Genomic DNA, 18,626 nt, shown 5'->3' on the forward strand with positions numbered 1-18,626 from the left:
CAGAATCAAAGACACTATAGCTGGAGCACCAGTACTGAAGTACTACAACCCAGAGGAAGAACTGACTTTACAGTGCGGTGCCTCAGAAACAGAACTAGGCGCTGCTCTAATGCAAGGTGGGAAACCTGTGACATTTGCAAGCAAAGCACTGACATAGACTGTGTAGAAATAGAAAAGGAGTTCCTAGCTATTGTGTTTGGTTTGGAAAAATGCCATCAGTATATGCCATAAAGTGATGGTACAAAGTGACCATAAGCCACTAGAGGACATAGTAAGGAAGCCCTTGTTGACTGCACCAAAGACACTTAAAAGAATGTTGCTCAAACTTCAGATGTTCCTGGACATATCCAAACTCGCCAACATATTGAGCAGAGCCTACTTGAAAGATATATCGAGTGATGTCACACATGACTATGCTTTCAAAGAGGAATTGAGCGTTCAAGATGGGATAGTCTTCAGAGGCGATAGAGCTATTATACCGGACACACTCAGAGGTGACATAACCTGCTGTATTCACTCCTCTAAAAGGGGGATGCCTTAGGAGAGCTAGAGAATGTGTTTACTGGCAAGGAATGAACAAACACATAAAGATGTTCATAACAAAGTGTGACATTTGCCGGTCGATGGATACAAACAATAAAAGGAGACACTAAGTCCACATGAGATACCGAGTAGACCTTGGGCAAAGGTGGGCACAGATGTATTTAACTTTGACAGCAGAGACTGATTACTCATTACTGTAGATCACTTTTCCAACTTTTGGGAAATAGACTATTTACCTGACACCAAGTCTAGTACTGTGATTAAGAAGCTCAAAGCTGGGGGGGCACTTAGTGTCGTAGCACACTAATGCGCTTACCACGTAATCGCAAGTTTCCTGGTTTGATTCCGACCCTCGACCTATCTTGCATGTCATCCCTCCTCTCTCCCATCCTTCCTGTCAACCTCTACTGTCTCTATCCCAATAAAGCAGAAATGGCGTTAAAAACATATATAAAAAAAAAAAAGAAGAAGCTCAAAGCTAATTTTGCCTGTGAGGGTATTCCAGACACTGTTATCTCAGATAAGAGACCACAGAATTCTTCACAGGAGTTCCAGAAGTTCAGCTATCAGTGAGAATTTGAGCACAAGACCTCATTGCCTTACGCTGAGTCTTCCATCAAGACAGCTAAGTGCCTCATGCTGAAGGCAAAGACAGCAGGTGAGAACCCTTACCTGGCTATGCTAGATCATCGCAACATGCCGTCACTGAATGTGAGCCCAGCTCAGAGACTGCTGAGTAGGAGAACAAGGACACTTCTACCAACAAGAGACAGTCTACTACAGCCAGAGGCAACACAAACAACACATGGACTGATTAACAACCAACAGAGACAAGCCACAAACTTCAACAGGATAGCGAAAGACATGGACACACTGAAACGACAGTGTCAGAATACAGTCTGTTGAACCCCACATGGTCTGGAGGGGGGCCACAGTGTTAAAACATGTTGATGATAGGTCTTACTAAGTCCAACTTGACACTGGGGGTGTTCTGAAATCGTTGCCACCTCAGACTGGATCAGGGCACAGCACCCAGTGTGCCAAGCCAACTAGTGACTGTTGAAACTAACACACCACCAGAGACTCTTTCGACTCTAGGAAATACCACTGGTGACGAACCAAATGTCATAAGCAAATCTGGTTGCTCAGTAGTTAGGCCAGATTTCCTGAAGGACTATTCACACTGATCTGTGGTACACAAAAAAACAGACAAAATGGACAATGTGAGAGAGAGAAGAAAAAAAAGTTTGAGTTGTTAAACTGTTATGTTGTTAGTATGTTGAATTGAAGTAATGTCACTGAAGTGAAAGATTTATTTTCAGATTGATATTTAGTATTGATTTTGCTTGATAAGTGTTATGATGAACTTTAGATAGTGACTGGCTGCATGGGGCCTCTTGCTCCCAGACTTACTGGAGCCATGCCACACAAGATTATAAGAGTAGAGACCTCCCGGACGTGTATCTGACTCTATAAATTAAGAGGAAACCCCCACTTCGTTGCTCTCTTGTGGAACTGTGCATTGACCATGTATCTTCCATTGTGAGCCCAGATCTGAATTAAACTATCCTGATTCAACTTTTATTTGGCGTATCTACTTTGTTACATCACCAGTGACTACATTCTTCAACATCCGAAAATCATCATTACAATAAGTTTATTGAGTATTTGATCAAGTAAAGTGACAATGTATACAGTTATGTAAAAATACTGTTCAGTAATAAGTTACGCTGAAAAACAGGAGAAATATGTAACAATAGGTAGGCTATTGTTTAATGTGCTTGTTGCAGCATGGACCTAATTAAATGGGAGTTCCTAGCAACTGGGGTAGTTGTCAGTTCCTAGTTCCAACTAGTATACCTGTAACGGATGCAAAGAAGATTCTCACTAATAAATACGAGTTATACAACTGAATACATTAGCTGTCCATTCTGTAAAACAGAACAGAATGAAACAAGTACCATCTGTGATAAGTGTAGTAAAATGTTTGGGACTGGACATTCATTCCAATATATAAATACTAATGACATATCACTGTGTATCTTCTGATCCATTACACATCAAATCAAACCGTATTTATACAGAACACGTCATATCCAGATGCAACACAATGCACTTTACAGGAATATAAATAAAAACAATTAAAATATAAGGAGACAAAACATAAGAGCATAACAAGTATAACAGTCATGAAAGTTGGAAAGCAGAGAAGAACAGGACTGTAGAAACTAATGCATGGTAAATAAAATCTGAAAAAAATACTTCACACTACAATGTAAGTGTAGAATGTGTTGTTCTTTCTCACATGATTATGTTTTTGGGGGAATTTACACCTGATTTGCAAAAATGTAAACCTACAATAAAGTGTATTATTTGCTTTAAATCAACAATCTATTGCTGTTGAAACTGCAGTAATTAATTAATACAGGAAGAATACAGTACATTATTTTGTTTGTTTAATAGGGTACCTCTTTGCTTTTGCTGTATTTTGTTTTACAGTGCTGTACCATATAGGCAAAATACAGTACCGTGCTGGCAACCGTAGTGTCAGTAAAGTACTGTTAAATGTACAGCGAAAGGTTTTAAAGTGTGGATGAGAGAGGAGACTTACTCTGCCTCTGCAGTTACCCGCTTGAACCTTGTTTTGCTCTCTCTTTCTTGGTGCAGGCAGTAGAGTGAGAGGTTCTATTGCCTGCATACACCGAGAAAAAAATATTTGCTTCAGTTTGTCACAGCTCTTAATAATGTTGGGAAATCTATATTCGACGGCTTCCAGATTTATATAGACCGCGTGAAATATATTCCATGTATATTTGATAGATAGATCGTGAATTGAATGCAGGGAGCTGGATGATGGAGCTCACATCACAACCTGCTCTTCATTCAAAAAGCCCAGCTATGGGTTAAGCTATGGATTCAATAGGCCTCCACACCAACACAATATGCAACAAATAGCGCACAAAATCACAACAAAAACAAAAGTGAAGTTTCATTTATGTTCATTGTTTATATTGGAGGCTAGTCAGTCAGTGAAGTCTGGTCGATTCAGCGCATTATGAGTAACACTATAAAACACTCCTTTGCCTCCGTATTGGACGTTGGAACGTGATAATTATTTTCATAAACTCATCTCGTTGCGCAGTGATAAGACCATTATTACTAAGTTTACTGTCCAGCATACAGTAAAACTAGAGCGCAACGTAACAAACAAAATATTCTGGTGCGCAATTCGCTATTCATGCTATATCACAGCAGTCTGTGACACAGTCAGACACTTTTTTTGCATAAAAGAGGAGCATAAGGACATACCCTGTATTTCACCCGCTGCTTTCCGATGTGACTATGGAAAATTGTTTCCAGTCCGCACGCCATGGATAGAATATGCCCTTCTAATGAACAGTGAACAAACCAATCAAATAATGGCTTGTAACTGCGCCTGAGCGTGAAACGATACTCACGAAACGCACGCGTCGGTTTCCAAGTACGCGTAGATAAATCTGCCTTCCCATCCCACGATGTATCCTCTTTCTGAATAAGAGACAACCGTCTGGCTCGCTTGCAGTCTGATTGCGCGCTGGATTCGCAATTTCGAACAGCTCCTGCAAAACAAATAATTCAGACCACGCCAGACTTTGCCAGAGGCGAGACACAGCGGGCTTGGTTCGGTCCGACTGACAGAACTGTCTTTGGAGGAAGAAACGAGAAAAGAAAAAAGAGGAGCGTTCACCTCGGGATAACAGCTGGACTGTCTATGCAAATGAGTTGTCAGGTATGTGGGGACGGTGTACCCCTGCCTTTTCAAGTAGGCCTATCCGATCGATAGGGAATATTAGGGCCAGCTGGCGAGAGGGACTGGCAAATCGGGCGCAGTTATAAACAACCAGATGACCGGCGCGGCTCACTCGGAGCGAGTTGAGAAACTGTGTGCATGACATACTGTCGCAAGCGTTCACCGCTAAGTTTAACATATTCAGCTGTCAAATTTGGCTGGCCCTACGAATTTACAACAGCATGTCTGTATTTTGTCAAAACGACGAGGGAGTTTGAATGACTCGGACGGGGATCCCCAAGTTTTTCGACATGCCAGAGAATGTTTCCTTCCTCAGGAACCGCACGGATGGCCGCCCGTTAGGGCCAGGGGCGCGTCCCGCATGGGCTATCACGGTGCTGGCCAGCGTGCTGATCTTCACCACTGTGGTGGATGTCTTGGGCAACTTGCTGGTTATCATTTCGGTGTTTAGGAACCGAAAACTTAGAAATGCGGGTAAGTGAATGACATTCCTGTGTGTGTGTGTGTGTGTGTGTGTGTGTGTGTGTGTGTGCGTGCGTGCGTGTGCGTGCGTGCGTGCGTGAAAGAGAGAGAGAGAGAGAAATACAAGCGTGGCATGTGAGTCTGTTTGAGTGTGAGAAATATGGCATCACTTATGTACTTTAATATTTGCATGTGGAAAATTATAGTCTAGTCCATGACTTAATGTGTTTTCAACGCACTATCATACTAAGATATTAAGCTATACAAATAATAGTTGGTATAATCGCAAAGAGAAATTCCTAAATATCTCACATTCACGTGCCGCTAAGACTACTTGAATGAGACTGCTGAAACGCCTCCTACTGGGAATATCGCTCCTTTTTGTGATCAAGCACTTCCTTGGCTACGTACGCATATAAAACGATTGCAACAGCAGAATCAAATATGCTTTAATATGTAATTTTCTCATGGGATAGTATAAATACGCCCAAGATGTGCCTGTATACCACTCTCACTGAATGGTATTCAGCAGGAGTCACATCTTGTGAAGTCCATATCGGGAGTTTTTCAAAGGTTTGATGGTTCCCATAGTTTTACGCATCTTGATTATGAAGATGGGCCCAGAGATTACTGTCCGATGAGATGGTTAGCCTATTTATTTTCGTTAGGCTACAATACAAATCTAAAGAGTGTGGTTTAATTCCTTACATTTACGTATGTTTTATCACTATTCCTATTCAGTTTTCATATCATTATAGCCTACCAAAAGCTACTGATTCCACTTCAGGTTTTAGATTTCTTGGAGCTCATGCTCCATTTTACATAGGCCAACCGGAATATCTGTGACTGAATGATTTATTTGAGTCCATACTTGAAATTCAAAAGTGAGCATGTTGAAAATATGGATTCCCTGGCAGTGATATCAAAACAGAGCGAGGAAAAGCGCACGGGCACCAATTTTCCCCACACACCGACAGCTGTTATGGTTCCCAACACATTATGTGCCCATTCGAAAGATTTGCCATATATTTAGACCTATTCGGGTATTGCTCACATTCATATGTGCAACTCCGATATTGAAATATCCTGTTTGAATACAGGTTTGTGCCCAAGTGAACTCCGATATTGAAATATCCTGTTTGAAAACGGTTTGTTATGTCCACATTAAGCGTTTCTGCCCTTATGGTTCGACCACACGGTCCAAAAGTGGACTCCGGAGCGTGTTCTTAGAGCCCCCCCCCCCCCCCCCCCCCTCTCTCTCTCTCTCTCTCTCTCTCTGAAGCCTACTTTAACAGCAGTTGTTCACTTGCTTTTACGCTCGCTTCGAGGCAACATCTACCGCATGGGTGCAGTCAGCCTAGATGCCAGGACGTGACAGTCCGTCTCAACCCCGAATCATATACACAAATAATTGTTTGCCATACGATTCAGTGCATTTTAAAAAATGTGTTTAATTTTCATAGGCCTAATATGCTATATGATATTGTATTGCATTTGGTAAAGTCACAAGAATCCCAGAGTCAGAATCAGCAATTGATAAAAGCTTTATCATTTATTGCATGGTTCTTGGCATGCTACTATGAGGTCACATTTGAAGTGAAAGCGAATTGATTCATCTTTAGGCCATAGAGGACGACGTAAGAGGAACATTTACCATTTTGTCACTCTCTTTACAAACATAGAGATAATGGTCACTCTCATTGCAGCTTGTATTCATAATTCTACAACCCATTAGCTCCGAGCTCTTATCAAAGTATACAAGTACGTTCAAGTACAGTACACTACAAGGCAAATATTGGCGTTGTGCCTTATGCACTTTTATTTCCTGTTTGATCAAAGTGTATAGTTATATCATAATGAAAAGGGGTTTGCGAAATCATCTAGCCACACATGTGCTGGATATACTGTATACTCAATAGTTATTTATGATTCTCATACAAGGAGTGCACTTTACTGTAATGAAGTACTAAAGGATTCGGTACTTGTTGAAGAACCTGACTGTTGGAGCTCTCTTATTTAACTCAGTGATATCAGAGTCAGTCCCAGCAATCTGTGTAGTCTCTTTAGAACCAAATCTTGAGATCCACATAGAGTTGCACATAATGTACTCCAAGTTTGTATTCAGCTTTATATGGATCAGTTCTCTCAGTTTATTTATCATGTTCTGAACTAGTCATGGGCTGAGCTCAGTGTCACTGTTCATACCTGTCGTGTGTGTGTGTGTGTGTGTGTGTGTGTGTGTGTGTGTGTGTGTGTGTGTGTGTGTGTGTGTGTGTGTGTGTTGACCTACAGTAGAAGACTCCATGGTGGCCAAAGGGGAGCGGAGAGTGAACCTCATTGATATGCACATCTCGTTAATGGGCCTTAGCCTTCTGAGCTCCCCTCACTCCCTCTCCTAATGAAAAGGAGGCAATTAGAGACAGGCACAGAGGTACTCCTGCGGCTGCGGGGTGAGAGACCTTTTTAGAACCGGGCCCTGGCCAGCCCCCTACTGAGAGTATGCCTTCAGTCATGGGCTTTGAAGCCTGCATGTCTCTCTCTTTCTCAATGTATCTCTGTGGAGTGTGCCTGCCTTAGGGTCTGGGTAGTTTGGGTGTGTGTCTGGTTTGTGTTGTTGTTGTCCTGCAATGACCCTTTGCAGTACAAGATATCGTATGCCTCTCACTCAGGATGAAAGTCAAGTGAAAGTCAAGTGACAGTCCAGGACGACTGGCGAGTGTCTTGCAACACTGAAATGACGACAACTTGACTTAACTCTAACCTCCCATATCTTGCACCCATTCCCGCACCCAACACCTTAATACCACCCTACCCTTCATTTCTATCTCCCTCCTTTTAGCACCCATCCTTTGATCCATAAACAGGACTAGACTGAATCTTCTAGTCATACCTTTACAGCTGTTGTCTGCATATGTAATTGATAGAACTGTATGTTTTCTTTCTAATAATTAATAGGTTTTAAGAAAACAACAACAAACCATGTAGCCCTATCTAAAAGTAATTACTTTTTAATCACATGTTACTCGCTACCTTTTATGTTAACTTTCCCTCCTTCAACCCTCTATACATCCAGCAGAAGTGTTTAGTTACGCAGCAGGGTCTACATTCTGCCTCATGAAGTGCTATCACCATATTGTGCTTTTAGATTGTGTCTGTGTGTGTGTGTGTGTGTGTGTGTGTGTATGTGTGTGTGTGTGTATATGCAGGGCTCAGTCTCCTTTTCAGAATCAGCCTTGCCTCCTTTCCTCTCCGCTGTGTGTGTTTGTTTGTGTGTGTGTGTGTGTGTGTGTGTGTGTGTGTGTGTGTGTGTGTGCACACGCACATGCTTGAGTGTACATATGGGTTTTTGTGTCTGTGTCTCTGTGTATTACATTCTGTGGTTTGAGTGTGGCCAGTGGTGCTAAGCTGGTTGACAATTCCCAGAAAGCCATGGGGGACAAGCTTTGATCTGTTGTTTTCCTCTGCTCCAAAGCACAGGCTGGTTTTCTTAGAGCACTAAGGCACAGACTGGTTTTGCTGGACCTTGATCGCAAGTTTAAGTGTTGTTCATGTTTAAGGCATATATAAGGCAGACAGACAGACACAGCCCAGACTGAGTACAACATTTTCATTCTTTGTGCGTAAATGTCAGAGTGTGATTCAGACAAAAATGACCATCCTTTGTATATACACTCACCGAGCACTTTACTAGGAACACTATAGTAATACTGGGTAGGGCCTCCCTTTGCTCTCAAAACAGCCTAAATTCTTTGTGGCACTGATTCCACAAGATGTTGGAAACATTCCATTGAGATTCTGGTCCATGATGATATGATTGCATCACACAATTCCTGCAGATTTTTCAGGTGCACTTTCAAGCTGTGAATCTCCTGTTCTATGACATCCCAAAAGTGTTCTGTTGAATTCAGATCCAGTGACTGGGAAGGCCACTAAAGAACACTTTGTCATGTTCATGAAACCAGTTTGAGACGACTTTTGTTTTGTGACATGGTGCATTATCATGCTGGAAGTAGCCATTAGAAGATGGGTAAATTGTGGCCATGAAGGGATGCACATGGTCAGCAACAATACTCAAATAGTCTGTGGCATTCAAGCTATAATTGATTGGTATTAACAGGCCCAAAGTGTGCCAAGAAAACACAGACCATTACACCAGCTCTAACATGAGATGGTGTACAGGTGTTCCTAATAAAGTGTCGACTGAGTGTAGATCTGAGGTGAGAGAGAGAGAGAGAGAGAGAGAATGAATGAATATTTGATATATTTTACTTTAAACAATAGTTTTGTCACGCCAGTAAAGCTTATTGTATGTAATAGAATTGAGAGCGAGTTCAAGTACAGTATCACCAAACAGTCACTAAAAGCAAGCCTCAGCTTAGAGTGTGTCTCCTAAAAGAGCCCCAGTAGAAGTGAGTATGAGGTACTGTACATGTGTGTGTTTGTATGTGTTACTTTGTGTGTGTTGATGTTTGTCTCACCTCTCTTGCTGCCATTGGGAGTGTGCATTGGTGTGTGGGCTTGTATTCATCTCTCCTCTCTCCCTGCCGTCACTAATACAAGTGTGAGTGTGTATGTTCCAAGTCTGTGACTCTGTGTGTGTGTGTGTGTGTGTGTGTGTGTGTGTGTGTGTGTGTGTGTGTGTGTGTGTGTGTGTGTGTGTGTGTGTGTGTGTGTGTGTGTGTGTAAGGCTAAGCCAATGCTTGTGTATCCCTCCCCCTGCTGTGCTTATGCCTCTCTTATGTGTATGAGTGCGCATGCATGTCAGTTGTGCATGTGTGTTTTGAGTCATCATCACATACAGTATGTGTCTGTTTATCAGTTTGTGTGTGTGCATGTGTGTTTGTGTGTGTGTGTGTGTGTGTGTGTGTGTGTGTGTCTTGTTGTTTGCACAGAGCGAGAGAGAGCGCCAGCACTGGTGTTTTTCTCCCCTCTCTCTCCGCTGCGCTCTTCACTAATGTAACGTGATTTGGTGGATTCCCATGACATTTACTTATCTGAAAGAGTGCAGGCTCCCGTCACTTCACATGCGTGCGGCCGTGCGCCGCCAAAAAGCTCCTCACCAGCCAAACCGGAGCCCTGCCGCGGCTTTTTGGCTGCTCTGCTCCTCCATTTGCATTATTATATTCATGAAGTTTACCCAGTGGAACCCTGAGAGAGTTGACTATAGAGAGAAGCACACAGCGCAGGCAGGACTGGGGAGATGGCAGCAACATCTCCTACCCTTTCCTCCTGATATTAGATATTAGAGAGCAATGTATTGTGACAGTTGTTGGATTGTGTATGAAAATGTTCTGTTCCAAGGGCTGGTGGGATGTGAACGGTGCTATTCTTTAGGGTGTGGTGGGTATGTGATCAGAGGATGTGGTCATAATTACAGCATGCTCTTATTTAGGATGTAGTAAGGATGTGACCATACCACTGTATAAGTGTGCTCTTTTTAAGCATATAATACATGTGTCCACTTCAGTGTAATTTTTATGATAACTCTCTGTTTTCAAGTGTTACGATTAGTAGAGAATATTAATAATGTTGCGATTTTTCTTCAGGGCATAGACACTAATCACCACTATCATACCACTATCACTTCTGAGTATCAAATGTCTACCCCATTCTCCTCTCGACCTGTCCCTGCTCTATAAATCAATACCCAGCTCACACTGTCAACCCACCACCATAGGAGAGAAGAATGGCTTGTCTTCTCTATACTTCGGGTTTCGTTGTGGATTCAGTCTATCAGTGTACTCTACGGTCCTGTGTGTGTGTGTGTGTGTGTGTGTGTGAGTGTGAGTTTGCACATGTAAGTACATGTGTGTGGCGTGTGTGCGTTACGGGCCTGCTTCCCCCAAGGTCACCCTGTGTTGTACTGTCATTCCTACTGTCACTCTAAGCGGCAGTTGTAGCGAGGCATTGGGGGATGGCTGTCTTCTGGCTTATTAATATAACTGCTAGGGTGGAGGGGTATTGACGGTGGGTCAAATTGTCAGGTGCCAACACACATACACACACCGATACACATTAGCATGCACACAAACACACACATACACAAATGGGGTGTCAACGCTCTGATGCCCTGCTGACCAACTCAAACCTTCCCCCCTCTCACTCTCAGCATAATTTCTGTGATTGAGCTCAACGCGGCTAAGCTTGAATAAGGACTTTAGCAGGAACATTGAAATTGCAGGCATTTGACTTATTCCCTGTTCTTAAGGGGTGACTTGCTCCCTCTCCTCCATCCTTCCATTGGTGTCTAGATACTTTGTCAACAATTTGAATAGAGCCTCCAAATTATGTGATGTGATGTGCATGTGGGAAATCTGTTCTGACTGCTGTTGGAATTGTACAACATTCTATGTGCCTCTCACCTTTTATCTAGTGGTACCAGGCCATACCCAATACACAACGCAGAGGCATAACATCAGATGCTAGGGAAAGGGGGGGTCTAGGACCTGTAGCCTCCAAGACCAAATTCCATTGCAAGTCTATATATTTTCTCTGTGAGATGAGTCTACAGAGAGAGAGAGATAACCTGCTAGCCTGAAACATAATTTCTTTGTAACATTGAATAAAGTACCCTCTCCAAAAGACATTGACCTTCAGATCTCTTTATTTCATCTCATTGCAAACCTGAAAACGATTGTGTTGCTGCGGAAGAAATTACACAACTATCTAACACTGCTCTCGACCATATAACATAAGGTAATAGTTGTTTTATTTGATATGAACCACAAAATAACCACAAAATATCACAAATCAAATATTCACACAGCCTATTGTGACGCTTCATGATAACAACCTATTTGCTTAGAGCCCGTTTAGCAAATAGCTTGTTTTTGTGAAAAACAAGCTAGGTTTTATTGGTTCTGAAAAAAAGCTCTCCTATCCAAGTAAGATTGCAAAGTTGCAGCTGCCATAGATACAAGTTCAAGTTCAAGTTTATTTGTTTTGTCTCATACACGAGTGCAGGGAGTAAAATTCTTGGGCTCGGTTCCTTGACAATGCAGCATACAAGATACAAATAATACAAATACGCAGTAGTGCAATGAGGTAAGGACAAGACAATAAGTGACATAGTGCAAGATAAGTGAGACAAGACAATAAGTGACATAGTACAAGATAAGTGAGACGCTTGGACAGTGACGATGTTGGGGACACAAGACAGTAGACATGACACAATTCCAGTATAAATAGTAGAGTAAAAAAGTAAAGTGTTCAGTGGAATGTCATTATTATTGCACTGAGCCATTGGTGTAAGAGGTGTTGTTAAAGTGACTATGTGCTGACTATGTGCTGTACTGTGCTGGGGGTAAAGTCATGGGTTCGGGGTACGCTTGTTCATGAGCCTGATGGCCTGGGGGAAGTAGCTGTTGGAGAGCCTCTGAGTTTTGACCCTTTGGTCTTTTGGACAGCAACAGTTCAAACAGGCTGTGATTGGGGTGGCTGGGGTCTCTGATGATCCTCCGGGCTTTGCTGACACATCGTTTGCTGTATATATCCTGGATGGAGGGAAACTCACATCCACTGATGCGCTCAGCTGTCCGCACCACCTTCTGCAGCGCCTTGCTGTTGAGGGCGGTGCAGTTGCCGTTCCCGGCAGTGATGCATCCCGTCAGGATGCTCTCTGTAGTGCCCCTGTAGAAGGTACGCAGGATCTTGGGCCCCATGCCAACCTTCCTCAGCCGCCTGAGGTGGAAGAGGCGTTGCTGAGCCTTTTTCACTACCTGATTGGTGTGCTCGTCCCAGGTGAGGTCGTCGGAGATATGGACGCCAAGGAACTTAAAGCTGTTGACCCTCTCTACTGCGGACCTGTTGATGGTGATAGGGTCCTGTTCCCGGCCTTTCTTCCTGAAGTCCACCACCAGCTCCTTGGTCTTGTCTGTGTTGAGAGAGAGGTTGTTCTCCTGGCTGTACTGGGCCAGGCAGTCGACCTCTCTCCTGTAGGCCGTTTCATCGCCGTCTGTGATCAGGCCAATCACTGTGGTGTCATCAGCGAATTTGATCACAGAGTTGGAGCCATGAGTGGCCACGCACTCGTGGGTGTACAGGGAGGTTCCTCAGCTTGGTGTCGAGCCTGGAGGGGACAATAGTATTGAATGCTGAACTGTAATCAACGAACAGCATCCTCACGTAGGTGTTCCTCTTCTCCAGGTGGGTGAGGGCGGAGTGGAGTGTGGTGGCGATGGCGTCGTCAGTGGATCTGTTTTGCCTGTAGGCAAATTGGTGAGGGTCCAGGGTGAGGGTCCAGAATACTTCTGGCATGTGTGTTTACGTCGATGTGTTGATAAAGTTTGGGAATTGCTTGTTTCAGCGATGCCCGGTTGAAATTTTCCCACCACAATAAGAGCGGCCTATGGTGCTTGTTTTCTGTGTTATTGACAAAGTCATAAAGTTCGCTGAGCGCTGTACTTTGTTAGCTGATGGTCTAATGTACACCACTATTGCCACAATGGCAGTGAATTCACGGGGTAGCCAGTGAGAGCGACACAACAGCGCTAGGTATTCTAAGTCCGGGGAGCAGAAAGTCTTAAGGGTATGAACACTCTCTGGTTTGCACCAAGTGTTATTGATCATAAAACACACCCCACCTCCTTTGCTTTGTCCAGAAACAAGGTTACAAGGTTACAATCCCTAATAAATGTAGACACTCTCACTTCTCTCTGTAATATATGTAATCTTCATTAAGAAATAGCCCCCTGTATCTAGGCTATGGTCATCTTTGAAAAGTCAAGTAGCCTATTGAATAGTTGCAGTTGGCACGCCATGTGCTGAGCTGCGGTGGTAAACAACTGCCTTGACAGCACACATGGATCAAATTTACGTCGTTGCTACATCTACATCTGTATACTATGAGAAATGTCTGATGCACTTAAGTTGTATAGACACTACACTCCAATTGTTTGGATTTTAAATCAAACAATTGCTATGAGTTTAAAGTTGAGATTCTTAACTTGTATTTGATGGTATTTTTGTACATATTGGTTTCACCTTTTATGCATAGTCCCGCTATTTCAGGGTACCCAAAAGTGATGGAACAATTGGTTGGTGTTTCAACATGAAGACCAAAGAGACAGAAACACAGCCAAAAGCTTAAATCTACCAAAATCAATAGTTTGGAACATCATTAAAAGGAAAGAAAGCAATGGTGAGCTCAGATATCGCAAACGGTCTATTAGGCCAAGGAAGACTACTACAGTGGATGACCGAAACATTTTCACCATTAGAAAACGTTACAGTTTGCGGAAATGTACCTAAAAGTGCCTGCAGAGTTCTGGAGAAAGGTATTGTGGACAGATGAGAACAGACCTCATCTGTGAAATATGGTGGAGGTGGTGTTGTGGCATGGGCATACATGGCTTCCACTGAAACTGGCTCTCTTGTCTTCATTGTTGCTGTAACTGCTGACAGCAGCAGTAGGATGAATTTTGAAGTGTACAGAGACATCTTGTCAGCTGTACAAGCAAATGCCTCCAAACTCATTGGACGACACTTCATCATAAAGCAGGACAATGACCGAAAAAGCTAGCTCTTTCTCTCTCTCTGCTCCTTTAATTTTTGAAGAAATTAATTTCTTCAAAACTGTTCAACTGTTCAACCCTTTATTTGTCTTTGAGTCAACTACTCACCATACTTTGTGCAGTGCTATAGCTGTAGCTTACACTTTCAGTAGCCTACTTCATTCTCTAATCCTTTGATTGGATGGACAAGATGTTAACTCATACTTCAAGAGCTCTGATCCAGTAGGTTGGAGAATGTCATCCGAAAGTTGTCATAATTACTGTTGGGGTTTTATTAGTATATTTATTAGTAGTTTTATCTAAAACAATTTTTCATTTTTCTGAAATCACTGAGTAGGATGGTCCTTCCTTTCCTCCTCTGAGGAGCCTCCATTGGTTATGGTCATCAGATAAGTTAGCTGCTCTAGATCAACAGAGTTGGCTAGCTCTCGCCTAATTGCCTTCAGCCACCAGACTCATCTCTCCAGCTCCTTGTAACGATTAGGAACAATAAAAAATCTCAAGCCTGAGTATTTTCATTTGCTTGCAGTACAAGTTCAACACAGCAACCTTTTGCTCTGAAGAGGGGAAACAGTGGGGCTATTGCTCTGACAGTTAACTTAGCATTGTCATATCATCTAAACCCAACAGAGATGCGCATACAAAATGTAAACGTCCAGCTGCTTAAACGTGACTGCTGTGTTTTCAGGTCTGTTGTTTAGAGCATGCATACGTTTAACTTTGATCTCAATAGTTATGTAGTATAAATGTCACCTCAATTTCCACTAGGGGTCAGTGAAATTAGTTTATCATGTAAATTGATGGTTGAGGGAGAGATTATAGAATATAAACCACATTATTTTGATACACACAATACTAGGATATTTTAAAACATTCAAATCATTAATATGAATAATCAGCATTATGTATAACTGCCATGATTGTATCTGTGAATATTGTTTTCTAATTATTTATTATGTATGTACACTGTTTTTGCTATATACCGTGATGCCTTTGTCTACATAGCCTCTTTAATGTCCATAATATAAATAATACCATTGACGGAATAAAGAATGGTAATTCTAAACAGTTGGTAATTGCAATCAGGTGTCTAATGTTGGACTATAATAATGAAGTCGACCAGATCAGATTACTACCCCTGGCAATATGGAAGTTCTAAACAACTGTGTCCTGATCACTAATCTATATACCATATAAATATATATATATATATGTATACACCAGGATTGGCGTGCACGAGCGCCAAGGTGAAAAACATATCTCTCCCACTTTATTCAGTTTAGTTGTCCTAATCAATGCATCAACCAAAAGACTCGAGCGTGTGTCTAAGCTGTCAAGCTCGTTAACAGACAGAGGTGAACGCCGCATAGTTTCATCCAGTGTGGTTTGTTTTGGTGTCATTTTACTGTGCCATCTGACAGATCATATCAGGACAGCCTCCGTAGCTCGCAGCACTTTGATGTAGGTAGAGAGTATATGGATGCGGTGTTATGGTTGCTGAGTCTACCCTGAGACCTTAATGGTTATGTAAACATATTCCAAGATGGGATAACGGGCTAAGTTAGGGGGAAATGGATATCGTAATTACTCAATTGATAACAAGGGTGTGGACCACGTGTCAAGTCTATAAAAATAACTTGATAACAAGAAGTGAATTACAGTAGGTGAATTATAGCAAGAGTTGCACACTTTGCAGACTACAAGGCTATAATTAGTCAATGATATATTTCAAGAACCAATATTAGCGGACGTTTGTTTTGTTAGTTTGTCTCTTGTCTCAGAGTAAGGTTATTTTCTAAGCCCCTTGTGGGTTTCCCAAACTTACTTGTTTTGTTTTACCTTGTCATACTTTAATGTGCTTTATTCCTTGTGCAATAAATACAATAATTTTACATCCATCTGTTTTACACTGATTTTATCATGTAGTCTAGTAAGAAATACTGTGGAATAAGGACAGATTAGTTTCCTTGATTTTACCTATAGAAGAAATAATAGTGAACTAAATAATACTTGGGCAATGCACATATTAGACTTGCAGTTAATAGTGACAAGACACTTATCATGTCTCCAGACAGATCCTGTGAAACAGTGAAATGCCTGATTGATTTTACACAGCAATCATGGTTAACTACGTTACAGGTGTAGAGTAAACTAGACAAATATCCATTTTGGGAGAATGCGCTCCAAAATGCTCAAATGCGCAGCTAAACTCAAAAATGCTAGGTGACAGAGCAATAGCCCCATTGGGTGTAAAATATCATATTTTAAAACAGATATCAACCCCCGTATCTGTTTTGGGGGTGATTCAGCTATGTTAGCTTGTTAGCGAGCAGTCTGATTTAAACTGCATATTTCTCCACAACATGTTCTGCCACCTTGTAACACAAGATGGGCCCACTGAAGATGGGCCCACAGAAAAGCAATATAGAAAATACATTTCACATAGTATTTTAGGGACAATTTCAGATCATTTCCAAAGTTCCCATAGATTCCCAAAATGACCAGTACTGTAAGTTACCATGGTTTGGGGAGGTTTCTGAAAACACATTTTGCAATCCTATACCCAAGCATAGCCTACCAGCAAACTGTGAGGTGTGGGTGGTCAGTTTTGATGTGGGCCTAATGTTACCATGAGCCTTTGAAATAATGGCAGGTGTTTGCACGTCTTACTGTACCACCGCCAACCACCCACTTCGCCTTCGCCTTCGCCTTCACCCTGACAAAGAATTCCTTACCCATTCTCCCCTCTTGCCCATCACCTTTGTTCACCTGGGAACTTTATCATAGGCAAACCCTCCCTGATGGTACCATATAGAACTAAAGGAGTAACTCTTTGACAATTGGCTTCCATTTCAAAGAGATTATCCCTCAGATGGAGAGGGGGGGGGGGGGGGGTCTAATGAAGAATAGAGGAGAAGAGGAAAAGTAGAAGGGATGGAAAGGAGAGGGCAAGAAAAAGCATGACTGGACAGAGAAGCAGAGAAAACAAGAGAAAGAAATAGGTAATGTAAAGGAAATCAGAAGGGAGGAGTGGGGAAAATTGAGGGATGGAGTGAAAGGGGAGGAGAGAAAAGAGAGGAAGAGTGAAGAGGTGAAAGAGGGAAAACAAGGGTGAACATGAGAAGGGGATAGTGAAGAGGTGAAAAAGAAGAACTAGACAGGATAGGGATAAAGAACTGTATATTTATTCCATACTAAACTTCGGATGGTTATGGACATGATAATGCTGACTCTACATTACAGTGGTCGCATGACCTGATTGATTAATAATGATTCACTGCAAGAGTTGCAAGAAATGGTGCAATATCGTAGCCTCATGACTGTCTATGTGTTACCAACTATTCGTGTACAGTACTACTGCAAACCTGAAGTTTGATGACTATCTACACGAACAAATAACATTCATTTGAATTAATGTGAAAACCGTTAGCACACAATATTACACTGAGGCAAATAGGAAGAATGAGAATAGCATATCAAAACAAAATAACCAATTTAATAGTTCAAAGAAACATACAAAATAAACCGACTATTGTAAATTAATGGAAGTTTCACCTAAAGATAAACGAGTCCGGGACACGCAGGAGTTGATGCACTCAGTTGGTGCACTAAACCAAAAACTCAACAAATGTATTTATTTTGCATCCTTATATACCATACTGTATAACAATAACACAACAGACACCCGTATCGATGGGAGAAGCCTTTTGGCCCATATACAGTACATTACAATGGCATAGAATTTACAATCAAGTGTTATCCTCAGGACATCCACCAGGGCTGAGAGAGGGAGGCATTGATCACCGTTCACAATAGAAGATCAAACAGCACTGTCATTGTGTCAGCCACATCTAAATAGCAAGATAGTGGTCAAACGTTGGGTTACCAAACACAAGCAAATGAAATCTCTTGTCACCAAAATACTCAATAAAGATGAAGAAAGGATAGCAGAGAGGGAGTAAAATAAAGGCAGAGAGTACTGACACTCACAGACTCTAGAGGGCATAGCTTAGCCTACTCATAGTAACCCACTTCACGCTTCCCTGTGTATATCTAAAATTCCCTTGTGTGTGATTTTGGGAAAGAGCCATGGCCTGGAGCATATGCTAGCATGTGCTAAAATCATATTTGCTCCAGTGATGTATGATTCATTTGAATGGCTTTGGCACCTTGGCTGTGCTCTCTAATACATGATTTCAATTTAACCTGCTGAGACTATGGTAATTCTAACTATTGGCCTTTAAAGTGCACACTAAAACAAACTCCATAGCCCCACCTCCATCTCCCTGAGAGTGCTGAAATAGGGCTGAGAAAACAGT

General features: G+C 42.1%; 1 protein-coding gene across 1 annotated transcript in view; it reads left to right on the top strand.

Annotated features, from left to right (window-relative positions):
* Positions 1-4,590: 4,590 nt before the first annotated feature.
* mtnr1ba (melatonin receptor type 1Ba) overlaps positions 4,591-18,626 on the top strand; it is a gene marked incomplete at both ends in the record, with an annotated part of 50,514 nt that continues 36,478 nt past the window's right edge. Inside the window, one exon of the mRNA XM_083694911.1 lies at positions 4,591-4,807. Coding sequence (XP_083551037.1) covers positions 4,591-4,807 — 217 coding nt within the window. The remainder of the gene's footprint in view (positions 4,808-18,626) is intronic.

Source organism: Argentina silus (assembly GCF_951799395.1).
Source record: "Argentina silus genome assembly, chromosome: X".
NCBI classification, from domain to species: Eukaryota; Metazoa; Chordata; class Actinopteri; order Argentiniformes; family Argentinidae; genus Argentina; species Argentina silus.